Raw genomic sequence first — 21,080 nt, forward strand, 5'->3', positions numbered from 1 at the left:
TTCAGTCTATAGAACTTCCCTTAGCATCTCTTTGAGAACAGATTTTCTTGAACTGAATTATCTGAGTTTTCCTTCATCTAAGAATATTTTTATTTTACTTTGATTCTTGAGTGATACTGTTTACACTTGATATAGAATGGTAAATTGTCAGGTTTTTTCTGCCAAAACCTTAAAACTGTTGTTCCTTTTCATTGTGTTCTCCATGGTTTTGATGTTTAATGTAACTGATATGATATTATATACAGTCTTATGTGACTTATTTTTTACACTCAGCATTTTGTTTCTAAAGTTCTATCTATGTGTTACCTGATATTTTACTTCATTTCACTACTAACCCTGTCCCACGGTGTGACTATCCCATTGTGTGAATATACCACAATTTTTATATCTGTTTTTCTTTTGGTGGAAGTATCTGTTATTTGAACAGTATTGCACTGAACATTCTATACATATCTCCTGGTACTCATGGACGAGATTCTCTAGGGATTATATGCCTCAATATGGGATTTGTGCGTCATGTTCCCTCTTCTGAGAAACTGTTTTCAGATCTCTTTATTTTCCTACTGGGTTATTTTTCTTATGAGTTTGAAAGATTTTTTTTTGTCAGACATTCATCTGTTTTATATATATATATATATATGGTATAGCAAATATCTTCTTCCAATTTGTGATTTGTTTCTATTTTTATCCTTTGATATACAGAATTTCTTAAATATAATAAAATGTATACCTTATTGTTTGTGTATTTTGTTACATTTTATGTGAGGTTCATTTATATGAGATATTCTCTTAGATACAGCAAAGACAATCTTTTGTCTTATTTGTGGAAAGTATTTCCATAATTTTGTTAATGACTTTTTTTGGTTTTTCTCATCAAACATTTTATACATAAGCAAAAACCAACAGAATCCTTATGTGCCTATCTTTCAGCTTCAGAAGCTCATGGACAATTTTGTTTTGTCTGTGCCCTCAACTTCTCTCTGCTGCCATATTGTTTTAAAGCACACCCCACACATACTGTTTCATCCATCAGTATGTCAATATGCACCTAAAAGATAAGGATTATTTTTAATGCGTAACCAGAATACCATAATCACATTGCACAAATGAATAATTCTTTAATGTGATCAAATATTTAATCATTATTCAGTTTTCCAGTAATCTCATAAATGTCACAAAAGTATTTTGATGTTACTTTGAATCTACACTGACACATACTGTAACAGTTTGTCTTAATGAGTCTCTTTTAATCCACAGGCTCTCCTTCCATATATCCTTCTTCTTTCCTCCTTCCCTCCTCTTTTTTAAAATTACAGTTTATTTGTTGAAGAAACTGAGTTGTTTGTCCTGTGGAGTTCCTCAGAGACTGAACTTTTGCTGATTACATCTATATGGCTTCTGTTATTTCTTCAGTATTTCCTGTAAAGTATTAGTTAGATCTATACACTTTCAGGTTCAGTTTCTTTAGCAAGACTGATTCATAGATGGTGGTGTGTCTTTCCATCAGGAGGCATATAATATCTCATTGTCTTTCTCTTTGTGACATTAGTAGCCATTTATGTTCAAGGGCTTGATCTGTGAGTTAATTAGGGGTTGCAAAATTGGGATAGTTTAATGCCATCATTCCTTCTTCATGAATTAGCTAGAATGTCTAATAAAAAGAAACTTTCCCTCAACTACTATTTGGTTACACTGTGGTACAAGATACTTAGGAAAAATAGACTGTTGCTTAATATTTTGTCGTCATTTATCAGTTTTCAAAATGAGGAATTGTTGGTTGAGCAGTTAGTTTTGTATTATGAATTCAGATTTATGTAAATGCGATGTGCTTAAATTCATTGCTATTATTGTGCTTATTAATGCTGAAATTGTGACAGCTCTGGCCAGTGACAGCCCCTTGAAGGTAACTCTTGAGTCCTCTTTGACACAACTGTAGTGATTTTTGTTAGCTTTTTTGCCATCTGAGAAGATAGGATTATCCAAGCTTATCTTGTACACATTCAGTTGTTTCAGCACCATTAAGTTTCAGTGGCATCTTTGAAAAGATAAAGTGGTCATACATAGTTGGAACTTTTTCTGGACATGATCTTCTGTTTTATTGGTCTGTTTGTCCTTATGTGAATACAGGATTCTCTTAATTACTGTAGCTTTATAGTAAGTCTAGAAATTTGGCAGTTTTACTTCTCCAACATTTGTTGTTCATTTCCTTAGAAAATTTATTTTTTAGAAATAAATTTCCTTAGAAATTTCCTTAGAAAATTGCATTTCCTTAGAAAATTTATTTTTTGTTGAAGAAAGTTGATTCATAATATTGCATTAGTTTCAGGTATACAGCATAATGATTCAGTTATTTTTTGTAGATTATAGTCCATGATAGGTTATTACAAGATATTAACTGTAGTTCCCTGTGCTATATAGTAATTCTTTGTTAATGTATCTATTTTATGAATAGTAGTTTGTATCTGTTAATCCTGTATACTCCTAATTTGTCTCTCCCTCATTGCTCTCCCCTTTGATAATGATAAATTTGTTTTATAAGTCTGAGTCTGTTTCTGTTTTGTGTAGATTCATTTGTATGATGTTTTTATATTCTACATGTGATACCATATAGTATTTGTCTCTGTCTTATTCCACTAAGTATAATATTCTCTAGGTCCATCCACGTTACTGAAAATGGCAATATTTCATTCTTTTTATGGCTGAGTAATATTCCATCACACACACACACACACACACACACACACACACACACACACACCCATACCCATGCCACATCTTCTTAAGCCAATCATCTGTTGATGGCACTTGGGTTATTTTCATGTCTTGGCTATTATAAATACTGTTGCTATGAACAGTAGTGTGCATATGCCTTTTCACCTTTCCCATTTCTACAGCATAGTCTACTGGGATATTATTTGGGTTCACCTTTCATTTCTTTTTCTTGCTGGCTAGGACCTCCAGAACAGTGTTGAACAAAATGGTGATTGTGTACATCTTAATCTTGTTGCAGAATTTAAGGCTAAGTGATTGATATAAATTAGAATATTAGCTCTGGATATTTGAAGATAGCTTTTATCAGAGGAAGGACATACCTCCATACTCCTTATTCATTAGGGAGTTTCATCATGAATGAGTGTTGAATTTTATCATGTTTTTCCTTGAGCTTTTGCGATAATCATCTGAATTTCCTCCTTTTTTCTCTTAATGTGGTGAGTGACTTATTTTTGAATGATAAAACAACCCTGCATTCTTGGAGTAAGCCTCATGTATTATCTTTATTATACATTGTTAGATTCAATTTATTTTATTTATAACTTTTACATCTTTTCATGGGGGGAAATGGCTCAGTTTTTCTGTTCTTGTACTGTTTCATACTGTATAAAGATTTTTATATTTGAGTGATTCTGGTCTCAAAGTTGAGAAAGGAGTTTACTCCTCTTCAATTTTCTGGATGAATTTGTATAGAGTTAGTGTAAATTCTTCCTTAGATATTTTGTATAATTCAGAAGTGAAGTCATTTGAGTCTGAAGTTTTCTTTATGGAGATGTTTTTAACTACATATTCCATTTCTTTAATAGATATAAAGTTCTTTATATATTCCATTTATTTGTGAATGAGATTTGATAGTATGTGTTTTTCAAGGAAATTTATATGTAAGTAATGTCCTTTACATATAAATTTTTAAATGTATTGCTATCCATTTTTCATAATATTCCTTTATTATTATTTTTAGTATTATCTGTAGACTCTATTGTGCTGTTTCTCTAATTTTCCTGATGTTGGAAATTTGAGTCTTTTCTTTTCCCTGATCAATCTGTCTTTTCAGTTTTATTCAACTTCTCAAGGAGTCAAGTGTTAGTTTATTTTCTCTCTTGTTTTTCTGTTTCTTTTTCACTTTGATCTTTACTTATTTCCTTTCTTATGCTTACTGAATGTTGAGAAGGATATGGAAGAATCAGAACTCTGATGCACTGCTGAATGGTAGATGATACAATCACTTTGGATTAGGCATTTAGGCATTTCTGAAAAGCTAAACATATACCTACCATATGACTCAGCCATTCCACTACTAGGTATTTACCCAACAGAAATGAAAAACATATGCCTACACAAAGACTTGTGCATGTAAGTTCATAAGTATTTGTAAGTTGCCAAAACTGGAAGCAACCCAAACAACAGGTGTGTGGATTTAAAAATTGTGACATAAGCATACAATGGAATACTTCTCAGAAATCAAAATAGGAAAAATTATTAAAACATACAATATTATGTTGAAAGAGCCAGGCAAAAAAAGAGTGCATAGTATATGATTCCATTCATACAAAATTCTAGAAAATTCAGGTTAATCTTGTGTGAGAAGTACAGAACAGTGTTGTCAGAGGATGAGAAGAAAGAGATGGATGGATTACAAAGGTGGATGAGAAAATTTTTAGAGATAGTAGAAGCTTTATTTTGGTTGAAGTGATGGCTTCATGGTTGTAGACATTTTAAAGTTGAGGAAACCATGCAATTTAAGTAAGTACAGTTTATTGCACTTCATTTATACTTCAATGAGTTCTTTAAAAAATATGCTGTTTGTTTCATTTACTTTTAGGATCCTCAGTAAACACTATCCATCAATCTCCAAGTAGTTCTAAGAATGTTGACAAAAAGTCAGCACCTTCTAGTGCTTGTCATCCAGATGTACAAGATAATGATACTGAACAAAAGGTATAAAATTATGTCTCAAACTTGTGTATGGTGATTATTAATTTATCTAGTTAAATTTTACTACTATGAACCATCTCCTTCTCTAGCATGTTACTGACTGGTTAGGGAAATTAGGGTCTATTCCTGAGAACTGATCGCTTTCCCTGGATATGTTGAGTTACCTTTCTGCTAAACTCACTGTGTAATTTAGCAGAAACTAATCCAAACAAACATTTAGCAATTACAATGATAATAATATCTAATATTTATTGAGTATCTCCTGTTACCCAAAGCCCTGTACTAAGGCAGAAGGATAGGAAAATGAAGAGATTGGTTACATAGTATACAAAGAAGAATAAGACATAATCATTCCTCTTGAGGGCTCGTTGTCTAGTGGGGCAGACAGACACAGAAAAATGTTATTGCAATAAATTGAGAGCTGGGGATGATAAATTTCGTTTTGATTCTAAGCAATATGTTTTTAAAGCATTTGATTAGATTAGAATAGGTTGGATTGTATTTCCCTGAAACAAATTGAATGACTAAACTTTTTAGAATGAGCCATTCAATAGATTACCATGTCTTTAAACAAAATATGGAGTACTGGAATAGGAGCAGTTTTATACCTGGCTACATATTAAACTCAGTTTTGAACTAGTTCAATTTGAGATCCCTGTGAAAGGTATCCTAGAAGGTTGGTAATAAGTATTGTCCCAGAGACAATTTTCATGAGAGAGTTAGAAGATAAAAGGGAAGATAATCTGTATTAATTTGGTTGATTACTAGAAGGCAAAATCTGTTTCAGAAGTAAAGTGACTAATGAATGTTCTTATGTTTAATGTACCATATAGAAAGAAGGAGAGACAAGTAAAAAATCAAATATTTTCGATGATAGAGGTAAGAAAATAATAAAACATTCACAATTGTTCTGTCATTTGTTAAGTACCTAATTGTGGTTTCATCATACAGTTTCTCAAGTTATTTGTTTTACCTGATTGTAAAAACCATGGTTATTTTGGAAGATAAAGCATGGTGTAAAATTGTTTATGAATTTTGATGTTATAATTAGCCTATATTTGAATGATTGATTGATGAAATCGACTTTTGAAACTTGTAAAGTGTAGAAAAGTTGGAGTGCATACTATCGCTGTTTCTGGTGATAGGTAGAGTAAGGTACTGACATGCTATGGTTCGGTAGGTTACAGTACAGAGAACTGTCCCCAGGAGGTTCCTCATACTCCACTGCCATCAGTTCCCCACAGACAATAAATCCTATCTCCCATCTCCCCTTGAGTGGAATATACAATAGCGAGTTTCTCTGTACTTTGTTAGATTTCTGAAAGTCACTAAAAACACTCCCAAGCACATCTTACATACACACAAACTACTGACTACTACACACCTCTATCCAGTGGCCTGTGACCACCTGACATTCAGTACAGAAACCAAATTCCTCGTCTTCCTGATCCTTCTGTTTTTATTTAGGCACAAAACTTATCTTATCTCTGACTCTTACTTTCTTGAATTTTGCATCCCACAGCTGCCACCTTCTAACTCTTTAGTTTCTCTTTCCCTCTCTTTTGTTCCATTTCCACAGCTGCTGCCTTTGTTTCCTCCATCCTTGACTATTTCAGTAACCTTCCTCAGATCTCTTCCTCCTCTTTTTAATCTACTATACATCTTGGTGTGAAATCAGTCTTCCTAAAACACAGTTTTGATTATTCCCCTATTCAAGTTGTGAGTGGTTTTCCATTGTAGACTGAATGAAATGCAGACAGTTAAATCTGCCAGTGGTTTGTGGGACTAAGATGGTATAATATTAAGTAAATTAGGAATGGAGGATAAGGATCTCAGACTTATTCCTGAGGGCAATGGTGAACCACTGGAAATTTGTAGATAGTGAACATAAAGAAAAGTCATGTTATTATTAAAGATACTTTCTTAACTCAAGTAAATACCTGATTGATATAACCCAGTTATTGTGGCAGCTCTGTAGAGAGAACATGGATCAATTCTATCCATTAACGTTGACTGTTGTTCCAGAAATATTATCTTCTCATCTATGTAAAAGTATCTCTTTTTTTCTCCAGGAGATGTATGTATCTCGGCTCAAAATTCAGTTATTTCAGCTCAGAATTCACCTACAAGAAATTTTCCCAGACTGTCACACTCTTCTGTGGATCCTCCAAAAAATGAGGTATATAATATTTCTTTTGCCCCACAAACAGTAAATGAAAGTACAATCTTATCATCATTGGTATAAAAAATTTTATTCATGAAATGACCATACAGGACAGCTCTATTCCCTGAAATGATTCATACTCTAACAATGTTAATAGCTCTAGGATAATCTTCCTAAATATAGGTAACTACATGGTAGTTCACAGTACATACCTGCAGCCTTCAGAGAAAGTATCAGATTGGGCTTTGACTACTACTGATGGATTGTTCAGAGGCAGATATATCATCTCTCCCCATTCCCTTTTGACCAGTGGTCAGTTACCTGCTGTTGAAAAGTTACTGACAAATATTAAGGGTGCGGCTTCTGAATGTAACACAGATTTTTATTTATTTTTATTGAAGTTTAGTTGACTTACAGTGTTGTGTTAGTTTCTGGTGTACAGCATAGACTTTTTCTACGGGTTGCCAGCTTGCTATTTATTACAGGAGTCAGAACATCTTTCATTCCATTAGTTAGCACAGTATTAACCGATTCAACTGTGCTAAAAAAAAAAAAGTTAACATGGTTTGAAAGAGATTTCAGTAAGCTAGAAATGTATAAAATTCTTTCCAAATGAATTCTGTTTGATTAGACTAGAAAGTATTATCATTTTCCGTGTCCTCTAATGCATGATGATCGAGAGACTACATTATACAAAACTTGTAAATGTGGTTTGTTTACCATAATATGCTTCTCTGTAGCATGGTTTTATTATAAAGAAACATTTTACATTTCAATATTTTACTGTGTTAATGTCTACATTAAGCATGCTGAGTCAAAAAAAGAAATTTCTTAACTTTGACATTTAAAGTTCTCCTAGTGCCCAACAAATGTCAAAGGGTATGCCATTTACTAAAAACCAAACCAAAACAAACAAAAAACCCCAAATCTTCTTTAAAAATAGTGTGTAAATTTTATTATTGAACTTTTTTGAATAATGTGTATATTATTAAATATGTCATCCATAGTGCTCTAAAATGAGTATTGAATGTCCACAAATAACTTATTTATCATGAGAAATACCATGAGATATTTATTATGGTAAGTATTACATCCTGTTTCCCTCATTTTGTACAAAGCCTACCACTGTCAGAAAAAGTATTTTTGGTGACCTTTGATCAGCTCTCAGACCTAGAAATAAAAAGCCTATTGCGCTGGACTTACCACCCTGAGCAGGATGAGTTACTGGACTAGTCTAGAGAGCCAAATCCTCATTTATTCAGAGAATCTACTCTCTGCCTTCTAGCTCTACTTAAACTTTTCTTCTTTTGTTAGCATTGTTACAAAGCACACATACTTATTTGTCCCATCATGTTGATTAACTTCCTTACTAATCAGTGCTCCTAAGATAGTTAATTTACAAATAAATAATGTTATGCAGAAAAGAGTTAACATAGCAAGCTTGGGACTACCGTCTTTATAAGGGCGTGCTCGCAAGACTGGCCTATGGCTAGTGTTTGGGAACTTAGCTCTTCTAACATTCCCTAACTGATAGGGAACTTTCCCTAACTGAACTGGGTGGTTGCACTGTACCTAGATTCTGCAAACAATATGATTTTTGCTGAACATCTGATTTCCTTTTGGGAGGCTAGAATTTTAGATGTACACTAGGCAGAGGATGTGTTTATGACCAGCCTTCAATAAAAACCTCAAGTGCTGAGTTTCTAATGGATGTCTCAGGCAGAAATGTTACATATGTGTTACTGAGTTTTTTATTGTTGGAGAAAACCATGTTCAAATGTGTCCTTTCACAGGAGGGAGAGAACATAAGGAAGACTGTGCATGGATTTTTCCAGACTCAGCCTATATCTTTTCCCCTTACTTATCCCATAGTGTATCCTCTTATTTTAATAAATATTAGGTGTAAGTACAACCATATTCTGAGACCTATGAGTCTTAGCAAATTACAAATGTGTGGATAGTCTTGTGGCCCTCCTATGATACAACTTTGAACTTTTGAATTCTGTAAATATTAGATGTAATATAATCATCAAAATTCATGCATTTCTTAAAAATTGACATTTAAGAGAAGTTCTCAAAGTCCTAAATCTCTATATTTTAAGTATATAAATAATAGTTGACGTTCAAATCCTGGAAAAAAATCCTTTGAGGATGTTTATTTGTTTTGTTGTTTGGATTATGTAGAAGGAGATAAACACTGATTGGAACAGAAAACCAAAGAGACCAAGCAACCTCTGTGAATCAGGTAAACATCAGCAACAGCAATTGACAAAATTGTATCGTCTCTTAATTCATTCTTTCAACTAACATTAATTGAGCTCCTGCTTCACACCAAGTATGGTGCTAATGACTGAACAAAGAAAACCTATGGTTCTTACCCAGGGCTGTTATAGTGTAGTAAGGAGATAGTCATGCCAGTAAGCATAACCCAGTATAAGAACAACAATGAAGCAGGTGTGTATGCAAATCAGAGGAAATACAGAGAACTCAGTGCCTAGGTCTACGTAGGGTCACCAGAGAAGCCTTCACAGAATAGGCTATCCTTAAAACACGAAAGATGAGGTGGAATTTTCTATTGTAATTTTGAAAAAATTGGTACCTTTAAATGTTAATTGTTCTCTCTTTGAATATTGAATGCCTTTCTATTTGTTTAGAAGTTGCCTTGAAAATTGTTTTATTATATACATCTATATGACATAAGTATGTGATATAGGAAATATACTGGTTTCTGTGCTTAAGTTTATTCCTAAGTAATTTTGTTATTTTTGCCATTTTTATAAATATTTTCCTCCATTCATGCATAGATTTCTAATGCTAGAGAAACACTATAGTTTTTCATCTTGTATCCAATTACCTTACCAATATCTCTTAATTTTATATGTTTTTCCTAATGTTACCTGTTTTTTCTTAATGGTTACATGAGAGTTTTAAAAAAAATTTCCCAAATGTTTATACTCACTTTAATATCTTGTCTAAATACAGTTACTGGAACTTCCAATATTAAGTGACATGGCAGTTAACAATATGCCTGTTAAATTCTGTGTTTTACATGAAATAGCTTTGGTGTTTTGCCAGTTAGGTTATTTGCTCTTGGTTTTGGTAAATATACATTATTCTCTTTAAATAGTGTCTTTTCCTAACTTATTTGTAGTATTGTGGCTGAAAATGACATTATTAATTTCATTTTATGAAATAAAATTATTAATTTTTGAAAAATCTTTTCCAGTAACTATTAATATAATCATGTGATATGTCTCCTTTAATTTTTAAGGATTATGTTGATAGATTCCAGCATATACTATTTTCCCATTTCAGAAATAAATCACACTTGTATTATACTTCTGTATATTTTAAAACTGAAGTAAAACATACAAACAGAAAAGACCAGAAAATATAAATACACAGCTGAATGAAATTATCACAAAGCAAAACATCCATGAAATCACAGACTGAGAAATAGAACATTGGAAATCCAGCAGAAGGCCTCATTATATTCACTTTTGATCAATACTCTCTCTTTTCTCCTCTGTCATTATCTTGATTTCTGATATTATAGCTTAGTTTGTATATCCATTTGTGTATATTCATGCAGTTCCCTACCATCTTATTATCAAGCCAGTACTGTACTGTCTTAAGTACAAAAGCCTTGTAGTAAATGTTGACATCCAGTAGGGTAACTAAAGCATCTTGGCCATTCTTAGCTTTTTGCCTTTCCATTTAAATTTTAAAGAGCTTGTTGAATTGCAAAATAAAATCTTACTGGGATTTTTATTGGAATGGCATTAATCTGGAGATCAACTGCAGGCAAATTGACATCTTTTAAAGTGTTACGTCTTCCAACCCAAGAACATATTTAAATTTCCTTTAATTTCTCCCAATAATGTTTATACTTCCGTGTCTTAAATTTTATTCATTAGATTTATCCCTAGAAACTAGATTTTTATATTTTAAAGAGTATCTTTTACACTTTATTTTATATTTATTGATGTTATAATGAAATAAAACTAATTTTTCTATATTGGTCCGCAACCTGGGTAACTTCAATGATTGTTCCTAATAATTTATCTGCAGATTATTTTAGACTTTCTAGATACATAATAGTGTTTTCTACAGATGTCAACTTTATTTCTCCCTTTTCAATCCTATAGCTGTTTTTCTTGACTTATTAAACTATTATCATCAGTCTGTGTTGAAGAAGGCTCTCTTTTTGTTCCCAATCTGAGAGAGAAAACTTAACATTTTGTAATTAAGAATCCCTGCTTACTTTTTTTTTAGGTCTTAACATATTAAGGAAATTGTCTTAAATCTTTAACCTACTAAGAGCTTTCATTATGAATGGATGTTGAATTTTGTTCAGTTGGATTTTTTGTTTTACATCTATTGATGTTTATATGCTTTTTCGCCTTTATTCTGTTAATGAATTATGTTGATTTTTAAAATGCTGCTCCAAAGTTTTCTTGCTTTAAATAGAAAATCATTTGATCATTATGTATTATCCTTTTTCTGTGCACCTATATTCATTCTCTTCATGTTTTGTTTTAACACTTTTTTGCTTCTGTAAGTCATGCAGCGATAGGCCTGTTACTTTCATTTCTCATTTTGTCTTTTTTGACATAAAGTTGTGCTGTCCTCACAAGTGTTCCGTCCTTTATTTTCTTCTGGAAGATTGAGGTTGAATATTGGGGTAATTTTTTTTCCTTAAAGGTTTCATAGAATTTACTGGTGAAGCTCTCTGGGCAAGGTGTTACTTTGTTAGGTAATTTTTAATTAAAAAATTTTAAATCTAGGATCATTTAGTTAGTCTTCTTAAGTTTTCTTTTTCTAGAAATTGATCAATTTGCCTAGGTTTCCAAATGTATCAACATATTCATAATTTCTCATATATATATTATACTCATATTTTAACTTTTTAATTAAAATTAAAAGCATTTAGAAAGTACAAATTTTTGTGTTCAGTAAATTATCACGAAGCACACAAACCTATGTAAACCTCTGATATGAACAATAAAATAACCTGCACTGCAAAAGCCCTTATTCTGTACCCTTCAAATCAAAACACCCTGCCTTCTTTTTGTCCTCTTGATTTCTACCACAATAGATTAGTGTTGCCTGTTTTTTTAACTTTATGTAAATATAATCATGTTGTTTTCTTTCTGGCTGCTTCTTTCAATATTATATTTCTGAGATTCATACTGTCTTTGTGTATAGTTATAATTCACTTTAATTGTTGTATAGTATTCCACTTTATGAATGTACAACAATTTATTCTACTGTTCATGGATATGTGGATTTTCCAGATGTGAGCTGTTATGAGTAGTAACTTACGAACTTTCTGGTACATTTGTGTGTGTGTGTTGTGTGTGTGTGAGTGTGTTCTATGGCTATATATCTAAGAATAAAACTGCTGGACTGTTGGGTATGTATGTATGTGTTCAATTTTAGTAGATAATGCTCAAGAGTTTTCTGAAGGGATCCTACCAGTTTAAACTTTCACTAGCAGTTAATGAGAGTTCTTGTGATTTCATATCCTTTTCAACACTTTGGTATTGCAGACTTTAATTTTAGCCATTCTGGTAGATTGGCATCTTATTGAGGTTTTAATTAACATTTCTTTTAGTAGTAATGAAGTTTCAGTTCTTTATTGGCCATTTGGATATCCTATTTTGTGAAGGATCTACTTAAGTTACTTACCCATTTTTCTGTGAGATTGTGCCTCTATTTCTTATTAATTTGTTAGGGTTTTTTAGACTCTACATATGAATCCTTTGTTGTATATTATATTCTCACAATATATGCCTCTCATTTTCTCTTATTATGGCTTTTGAAGAACAAGTTATTATCATTCAAATTCTTTTATTTTTGATGAGTTATTTCTGTGTCCTGTGTAAGAAATCTTTTCCTAGCCAATGTTAAATATATTTCTTTTTTTTTTTTTTAAATATGTGTGTGTGTGTGTGTGTGTGTGTGTGTGTGTGGAAACTTAAGTTCTATTTTGTTAGCAAATTTCAATTATGCAATACACTGTTACCAACTATGGACACTATGTTTCACATTAGATCCTCAGATTTATACCTAAAACTTAATACCTTTTACCAATGTCTCCCTATTTAACTCATGCCCCAGCCCCTGGAAACCACCATTTTACTCTGTTTCTGTGAGTTCAACTTTTTAAAATATATATTCCACATGGAAGTGTTATCATGCAGTATTTGTCTTTCTCTGTCTGGCTTATTTTATTTAGCATAATATGCCTTCCAGGTTCATCAGTGTTTTTGTAAACAGGGTGGGTGGGTGTGTGTGGGTGTGTGTGTGTGTGTGTACACCATATTTTCTTTATCTATTCATTCATCAACAGACTCTGAGTTTGTTTCCAGACCTTGGCTATTGTGAAATTGTGAATAATGCTGCTACAATGAACATGGGAGTGCAGATACCTCTTTAAGATAGTGATTTCATTTTTTTTTAATGGAAGTACTGGGGATTGAATTCAGGACCTTGTGCATGCTAAGCCTGTGCTCTACCACTGAGCTGTTACCCTCCCCACTCATTTTTTTGTATATACATATATATACCTGGAAGTGGAATTGCTAGATCATGTTGTAGTTCTATCTTTAATTTCTTGAGGACCCTCCATACTGTTTTCCATAATGGCTATACCATTTTACATTCTCACCAAACAGTGTGCTAGGGTACCCTTTACCCACATCCCCACCAGCATTTGTTATCTCTTGTCTTTTTGGTATTTATCCTAACAGTGAGATGATATCTTGTGGTTTTGATTTGCATTTTCTTGATGATTATTGATGTTGAGCATCTTGTCAGATACCCGTTGAACATTTGTAGGTTTAAATTGGAAAAATGTCTATTCAGTTTCTCTGCCTATTTTTTAATTGGGTATTTTGCAGTTTTATTGCTATTGAATTGTATCCTTACATGTTTTGGATATTAACCACTTGTCAGATATCTGGTTTGCAAATACTTTATCCCATTCCATAGGTTATCTTTTCATTTTGTTGATGGTTTTCTTTGCTGTGCAAAAGCTTTTTAGTTTGCAGTGACCCCACTTACTTTTGCTTTCATTGTCTTTGTTTTGCTGTCAAATCCAAAAAATGCAAGACTGATGTCAGGGAGCTTACCCCCAAAATTTTCTTCTAGAAGTTTTATAATTTCTTACGTTCAAATTTAATTTATTCTGAGTTGAATTTTGTGTATGGTATAAGGTAGGGCTCCAGTTCCATTCTTTTGCATGTGCTTGTCCTGTTTTCCCAACACCAGTTTATTTAAAGAGACTATGCTTTCTCCATTGCATATTCTTGACTCCTTTGTTATGTTAGTTGAATATGTATATATGTGGGTGTGTGTGTATGTATATATGTGCACATGGGTTTATTTCTGGGCTCTCTGTTCTGTCCCATCTACCTCTGTGTCTGTTTTTATGCCAGTACTATGCTGTTTTGATTACTATAGCTTTTTTGTGTGTGAGGTTACCATGGCACTAACATAAAACATTTTATTGGTATAACAGTACATTTTAAGCTTATAACAATTTGAAATGCAAACATATACAGAAGCTCTGTATTTTACACTTTTTGCCTACGCCCATTTTATGTTTTTGATGTCAAAATTTAGAGTTTTATATTTTATCCCTTAACAAAATACTATGTTACAGTTTTCAGTACTTTTGTCTTTTAACTTTTAATCTAGACCTCTGAGTCCTCTACCCACCACCATTACAATGAATATCTCAAATTTAACTATATATTTACTTATACCTGTGCTTTATATTTTCATGTGTTTTCCTGATAGCTGATAGTGTCCTTTCATTTTAATTTAAAGAACTCCTTTAACATTTGTTGTAAGGCTAGCCTGTTGGTAATGCAACTCCTTTGGCTTTTGTTTATCTGGAAAAATCTTTCTTTCTCCCTCAATTCTGAAGGACAGTTTTGCTGGATAGAGTATTCTTGGTTGGCAGTTTTTTAATACATCATCCCAATTTGGGGGCCTTCAAAGTTTCTGCTGAAAAATACACAGCAGCAATATGGGAGTTCCATTGTATGTAAAAAGTTCCCTTTTCTTTCACTTCTTTCAAGATTCTCTGTCTTTAACTTTTAACAGTTAAGTTTAATGTGGTTGATGTGGGTCTCCTCAGACTGATTTGTTTTCTTAGGCCTTCCAGGATCAGGATAGTTGTTTCTCTCCTGGGTTAGGGTTGTTTTTAGCCATTATTTTTTTGAATAATGTTTCCACTGTTTTCTCTCTCTTCTCCTGGGATCCGTGTAATCCTCATGTTGGTCTTCTTGATGATATCCAATAAGTCTTTTAAGTCATCTTCACTCTTTTTCATGCTTTTCTCTTTTTCTCCACGGATTGGTTGAATTCCACTGTCTCTCCTTTCAGTTTGCTGATTCTGTATTGTCTGATCTAGTCTGCTGTTGAACTCCTCTATTGAATTTTTAGTTCAGTTATTGTATTCTTCAGCTCTGTGATTTCTGTTTGGTACTTTTAAATCTTTTCTCCTTGTTGAAATTCTCACTTGGCTTCGTGCATGCATTGCTATCTAGACCTTAGTAAGCCATCTTTGAGACCATTATTTTGAACACTCTGTTGGTAAATCACTTATTTCTGCTTCATTAAGATTGGTTTCTGGTGATTTATTTCTGGTGATTGTTCTTTTGTTTGGAACACAGAGTCCCTTGTCTCTTCATTTTCTTGACTCTCTGTGCTGGTTTCTGCCTATTAGATAAAACAGCCGGATCTCTCAGTTTTGAATGACTGGCCTCATATAGGGGATAAGCCTTGTCAGTCAGCCCAGCCTGAGCTCCTGGTAGCTCAAACCTTTTTTATTGTCAAGGCTTTGATCTTTGTTCCTGGTGGCTACCAGTAGTTGAAGAGCCACTAAGTCAGTGTCCCCAGTAGAGGATCACAGTCATTATCTATTGTAGGCTGATTAGAAGCTGGACCCTCAGGTATCATCGAGGAAGTTTGCAGTCAAACCCCTTCCGGAGGGAAACTGGGAGATGGGCTCTGTGCTAGTTACATAGTTGGAAGGGAGTGTGCCTGCATACTTTTAAAAACTGTTTCTTTGTTTGATATAGTCCTGTGGGACTCATGAATGCAAGGCCTGTTGACTATCAGAACTAGGTGATTTAGGGGCCCATCCCTATGATGACGGACATAAAGTTTGGCGTGGTAGATGTATGAATAAGTCCTCACTAGGGAGGTGTTGGTGAGTTAGTTTTATTTTTGACCAAGCTGGAGGGAGATGGTGGTCAAAGTGCCCACTGGCTGCCCCGGGTTCTGGAGAGAATCTTAGATGGATGTTATTTAGAAGCTGGAACCTCAGGCAGCAGCTTGTGAAGGATGCATTCACATCCCTTCCAGGGGAAGACTTGGAGATGTTTCTGCTCCCTGTGCACTGAACCGTGGGGAGATAACCGTGATGAGTGCTCATGTGCCCACTGAAAACTACTCTTCGTTTGGTATAATCTAGTGAGACTCTTTAATCAAAGCCCAATTGGCTTTCAGAGCCAGCTGTTTGGGGCGCTTTTCCTTCAGATAGGGTACTATGTGCATTGTCCAAACACTTTGCTTTTCAGGGAGAAGCAGATTTGGAAGTTCCCTCCCAATTGTATGGCATTGTGCCAGGGATGTGGTTTATGCAGAGTGTGTCTCAGCCTTTCCTACCCATTTTGATGTGGGTGCTTTCTTAATTTCCTGATGTGATGGAGTCACTGAGCTAGTTTCTGGATTTCTCTTAGAGGAAGTTGCTCCAGGTGTCGCTGTTCATTTGGTATGTCTGTGGAAAGAAGAAAATTCAGGACCTCTCCTGAAACCAACTTGATATGAAGTCTGGCTATTGTTTCTTAGTATTATCTGTTATAAGTTTTAATGTCCTGCCTTTCACAGACCAAAAATTCATCTGGAATTGATTTTTCTTCATAGAGTGTTAAAGACTATTCAGGGTTTTGTTTTTTTTTTAATTTCTTTTGTCAGATTTTATAAGTTATTTTTTTGAAATTTCATCACAATATTCAGAATTATTTGTATACATTTTTTCTTAATATTACTAACTGAAAGCCTGTTGTATCTAGTGATGTTCCCCTTTCATTCATGATGTTGCTTATTTGTGCCTTCTCTTTTTTGATCAATCACAGGGCTTATCAGTTTAAAAAAACAACTTTTGAATTTGTTGATTCTCTGTTGTGATTTTATATTTCAATAATTTCTACTTCATCTTTATTCAGTTTTTCTTTTTACTTCCCTTTGGTTTATTTTTTATTTATTTATTTTGATTTTAGTTCTTTTCGTTTTTCCTAATTTTATAAGATGGATGCTAAGCTCTCTGATTTTCAGACATTCTTCTTTTCTAATACATTCACTTAAGGAAGTATTTCTAATCATGGATTTAGCTGTATACCAGAAGTCTTGATAGTTAATCTTTTTCTATAAGTGAAAATATAAAGTAATATGTGTTGTGGTTTCTGATACGTCATATAGGTTACTTAGAAATACACTTTAAAGTTTCTAAATATATAGTTTTCTCCATTTTTTTATGATGGAATTCTAACTTGATTTCACTATTATCAGGAAAACAATCTGCATTCACTGAGGCTTGCTCAATTTAGGTAGCATATCTGGTCAACTGTTAGAAATCTTCGGTGTACCCTTGTAATGAATGTATATTTGGCTGGTTTGGGATGTCATGGTCTATATATGTCAGTTGATTTTAGTTTGTTAATCATGTTATTCATATCATATATATCCTTACTTATGTGTTCTGCTTCTTAAAGCAATGATGGAGAAGTGTATTTTCAAATCTACAATGTAATTTTGGATTTGTGTATTTTTCTATCTAGTTCTTTCAATTTTGCTGCACTTTTATTAGATGCATGCATATTTATAATTGCTTCATTTCCTGGGTGAACTGAAACCTTTTTGAATATGAAGTGATGAATCTCTAAAAAGGCTAATTTGCTTTGAAATATACTTTATCAGAATATTAATATAGCCACTTGATTAATGTTTATATGGTATACCATTTCTTACACTTTTTCATTGAATCTTATATTTAAGATATTTCTTTTAACGTGTAAACACCTTGGTTTTTTTTTTTTTTTTACTTTCTCTTTAAATGGAGCATTTAATTATTAAATTTCTAAAAATTTTAAGATATTTCTAAAATGTGTAATTTACATTAAAAATGCATGATAAATTATCACAAAATAAACACACTATCCACTGTCCAAATCAAGAAATACAATATTGACAGCATGCCGGAAATCCCTCCACCTCTCACCTTTTACTTCCCAATCACTAGTATCTCTGTTTTACAGAAAAATTCTCTCTATTCCTGTCTTCTAATTACATAGACGGGGTTTTGCTGTTCCTATACATGGTAATATAGAGTTAATACATTTCTGTTTGATTCTGATGTATTTTACTCTTAATAAAGGGAAGTAGCCAAGTTGTTGACTATATTACTAGTTGACTCATGTCATTCCTGTATAGTATTTCACTGTATGAATCAACCAGTTTATCCATTTTGCTATTGAGGTACACTTGATTATTTCCAGTCTTTGGCTATTATGAAAGTATCTTTGAACATTTTTATTCATGTCTTTTGGCACATGTGAACATGCATTTTGATTAAGTATATTCCTGCTAGTGTTACTGTTGGTTTATGTGGTATGCTTATGTTCACCATTAGTGATTGCCAAATGGTTTTCTAAAGTGGATTTTTATAAATTTTCACCTCCATCAACAGTATGTGACAACTATTATAGCCCTACAGTCTCAACTTTATTTTTGTCTTTTTAAATTTCATCATTCATGTGGGTGTTTTATGCCATATTGTGATTTTAATGATGACTTCCTTAATGACTATTAAAATTGTACATCTTTGAGTAGGTTAAGGGTTTTGTTTTTTTTTTTGACCATTTGAATATCCTGAAGTGTCTGCATTATTTTTGTCCACTTTTATTTGTCTATAATTATAGATTTCTAAGAGTTCTTTATATAATCCAGACAAGAATCTTTTGTCTATTTTATGTATGGAAAATATAGTCTTCCATTCTGTGGCATGCCTTTTCAGTTTCTTTAGTCTTGTCTTTTATAAATAGAAGTTCTTGTTGAAGATGCAGCCCAGAATCTCAATCTTTTCATCCCATTTAAGAAACCTTTGCCTACCTAAGTCAAAAACATATTCTGCATTACTTTCTGGAAGTTTTATTATTTTACCTTTCACATGTACATTTGCAATCCAGATAGAAATGATTTTTGTGAAGTGTTGTGGTAGGTTATGTATATTTAATGTAATTTCCAATTTTGTTTGGTTTAAGTACTTCTGTTTGTCTCAGATATTCTTTTCCCACTTTTTTTCCCTGTTTTCTGTGAGTTGTAAGATTTTTTTGGCATTCTGTATTATTTCCTCTGTTGATCTACTGGATAAAGACTTTGTTGTTCTTAGTGGTTTGTCTAGGTTTTAACATATTTATAACTTATCACACTCTACCTCCAAATAATACTATACTACTTCACATTTAATGTAAGAACCTTACAGCAGTACTGTACTTCTATTAAAACTGTCTAGAACTTTGTTAGTGTCATCATATATTTTATTTCCATATGTTTTAGATTTAGAATACAGAATCACTTTTTGCTTTAAAACTTTTAAATAAATTTTAAAAGTATATTAAAAATTGTTCTGTATTAATCCATACATTCACTGTTCCTGTCATTCTTCGTGTGTGTGGATCTGAGTCTGTGGTGAACTTCCATTAGCATTCCTTGTCGTGAGGTCAGCTGGTGACATACTACCTTTTGTTTGTCTGAAAATATGATTTGCCTTCTTTTTTAAAGTTTTAAATTTCTGGGCATGAATTCTAGGGTGACAGGTTTTGTCTATTTTGATTTTCTTTTAGCATTTTAAGGAGGCCATTACATTTTTTTTTAAGCTTGCAATATTTTTTTGAAGGTAGGTCTGTGGTGATTTTTCTATTTCTTCCTTTATATGTAATATGTCTTTTCTCCCCTCTGGCTGCTTATAATTTTTCTCTCTTCTTTGCTGTAACACCTTTATTGTGGTATGATTCCTTTACAGGAAACTACATATATTTCAGGTGTACAATTTGGATGAATTTTGATAGATGTATACACCCATGAAACCACCACCACAATCAAGATAGCTAACATTTCCATCATTCCCCAAGAAGTGCAAATTTTAAATTCCAAATTTATCCCCTCCTACCTGCTTTATCCCCTGGTAATCATAAGTTTGTTTTCTATGTCTGTGAGTTTGTTTCTGTTTTGTAGGTAAAATCATTTGTGTCCTTTTTTTTTTTAGATTCCACATATAAGCGGTATCGTATCATATCATATTTTTCTCTTTCTGCTTACTTTGCTTAGCATGATGATATCCAGGTCCATCCATGTTGCTGCAAATGGCATTATTTCATTCCTTCTTATGGCTGAGTATTTTACACACACTCTCTCTCCCTCCCTCCCTCCCTCCCTCCCTCTCTCTCCCTCTCTCTCCCTGTCTCCTCCCTCCCTCCCTCCCTCCCTCCCCTCCCTCTCTCCCTCTCTCCCTCCCTCTCCCTCTCTCTCTCCCTCTCCCTCCCTCTCTCTCCCTCTCTCTCTCCGTCTTCTTTATCCAGTCATCTGTCAATGGAAATGTTGGTTGTTTCCATGTCTTGGCTGTTGTAAATAGTGCTGCTGTGACTATTGGGTGTCTTTTTGAATTATATTTTCCTCCAGATATATGCCCAGGAGTGGGATTGCTGGATCATATGGTAAGTCTGTTTTTAGCTTTTTTGAGGAATTTCCCTACTGCCCTTCATAGTGGCTGCACCAATTTACATTCCTGCCAGCAGTGTAGGAGGGTTCCTTTTTCTCTACACACTCTCTAGCATTTATCATTTGTGGACTTTTTAATGGTGGCCATTCTGACTGGTGTGAGGTGATATCTCATTGTAGTTTTGATTTGCATTTCTCAGACAATTACTGATGTTGAGCATCTTTTCATGTGCTTGTTGGCCATCTGGATGTCTTTGGAGAGATGTCTATTTAGGTCTTCTGCCCATTTTTTGATTGAGTTGTTTTGATATGAAGCTGTATGAGTTGTTTGTATATTTTGGAAATTAGTCCCTAGTCAGTCACATTATTTGCAAATATTTTCTCCTATTCTTTAGGTTGTCTTTTTGTTTTGTTT

The 21,080-nt window shown here is 33.3% G+C and overlaps 1 protein-coding gene across 1 annotated transcript in view; it reads left to right on the plus strand.

The window, feature by feature from the left end:
* FSIP2 (fibrous sheath interacting protein 2) overlaps positions 1–21,080 on the plus strand; it is an 87,916-nt gene that overhangs the window by 20,279 nt on the left and 46,557 nt on the right. The window contains exons 9-12 of the mRNA XM_032479887.1: positions 4,595–4,710; positions 5,541–5,586; positions 6,780–6,886; positions 9,056–9,116. Coding sequence (XP_032335778.1) covers positions 4,595–4,710; positions 5,541–5,586; positions 6,780–6,886; positions 9,056–9,116 — 330 coding nt within the window. The remainder of the gene's footprint in view (positions 1–4,594; positions 4,711–5,540; positions 5,587–6,779; positions 6,887–9,055; positions 9,117–21,080) is intronic.

Source organism: Camelus ferus, chromosome 5, assembly GCF_009834535.1.
Source record: "Camelus ferus isolate YT-003-E chromosome 5, BCGSAC_Cfer_1.0, whole genome shotgun sequence".
Classification (NCBI taxonomy): domain Eukaryota; kingdom Metazoa; phylum Chordata; class Mammalia; order Artiodactyla; family Camelidae; genus Camelus; species Camelus ferus.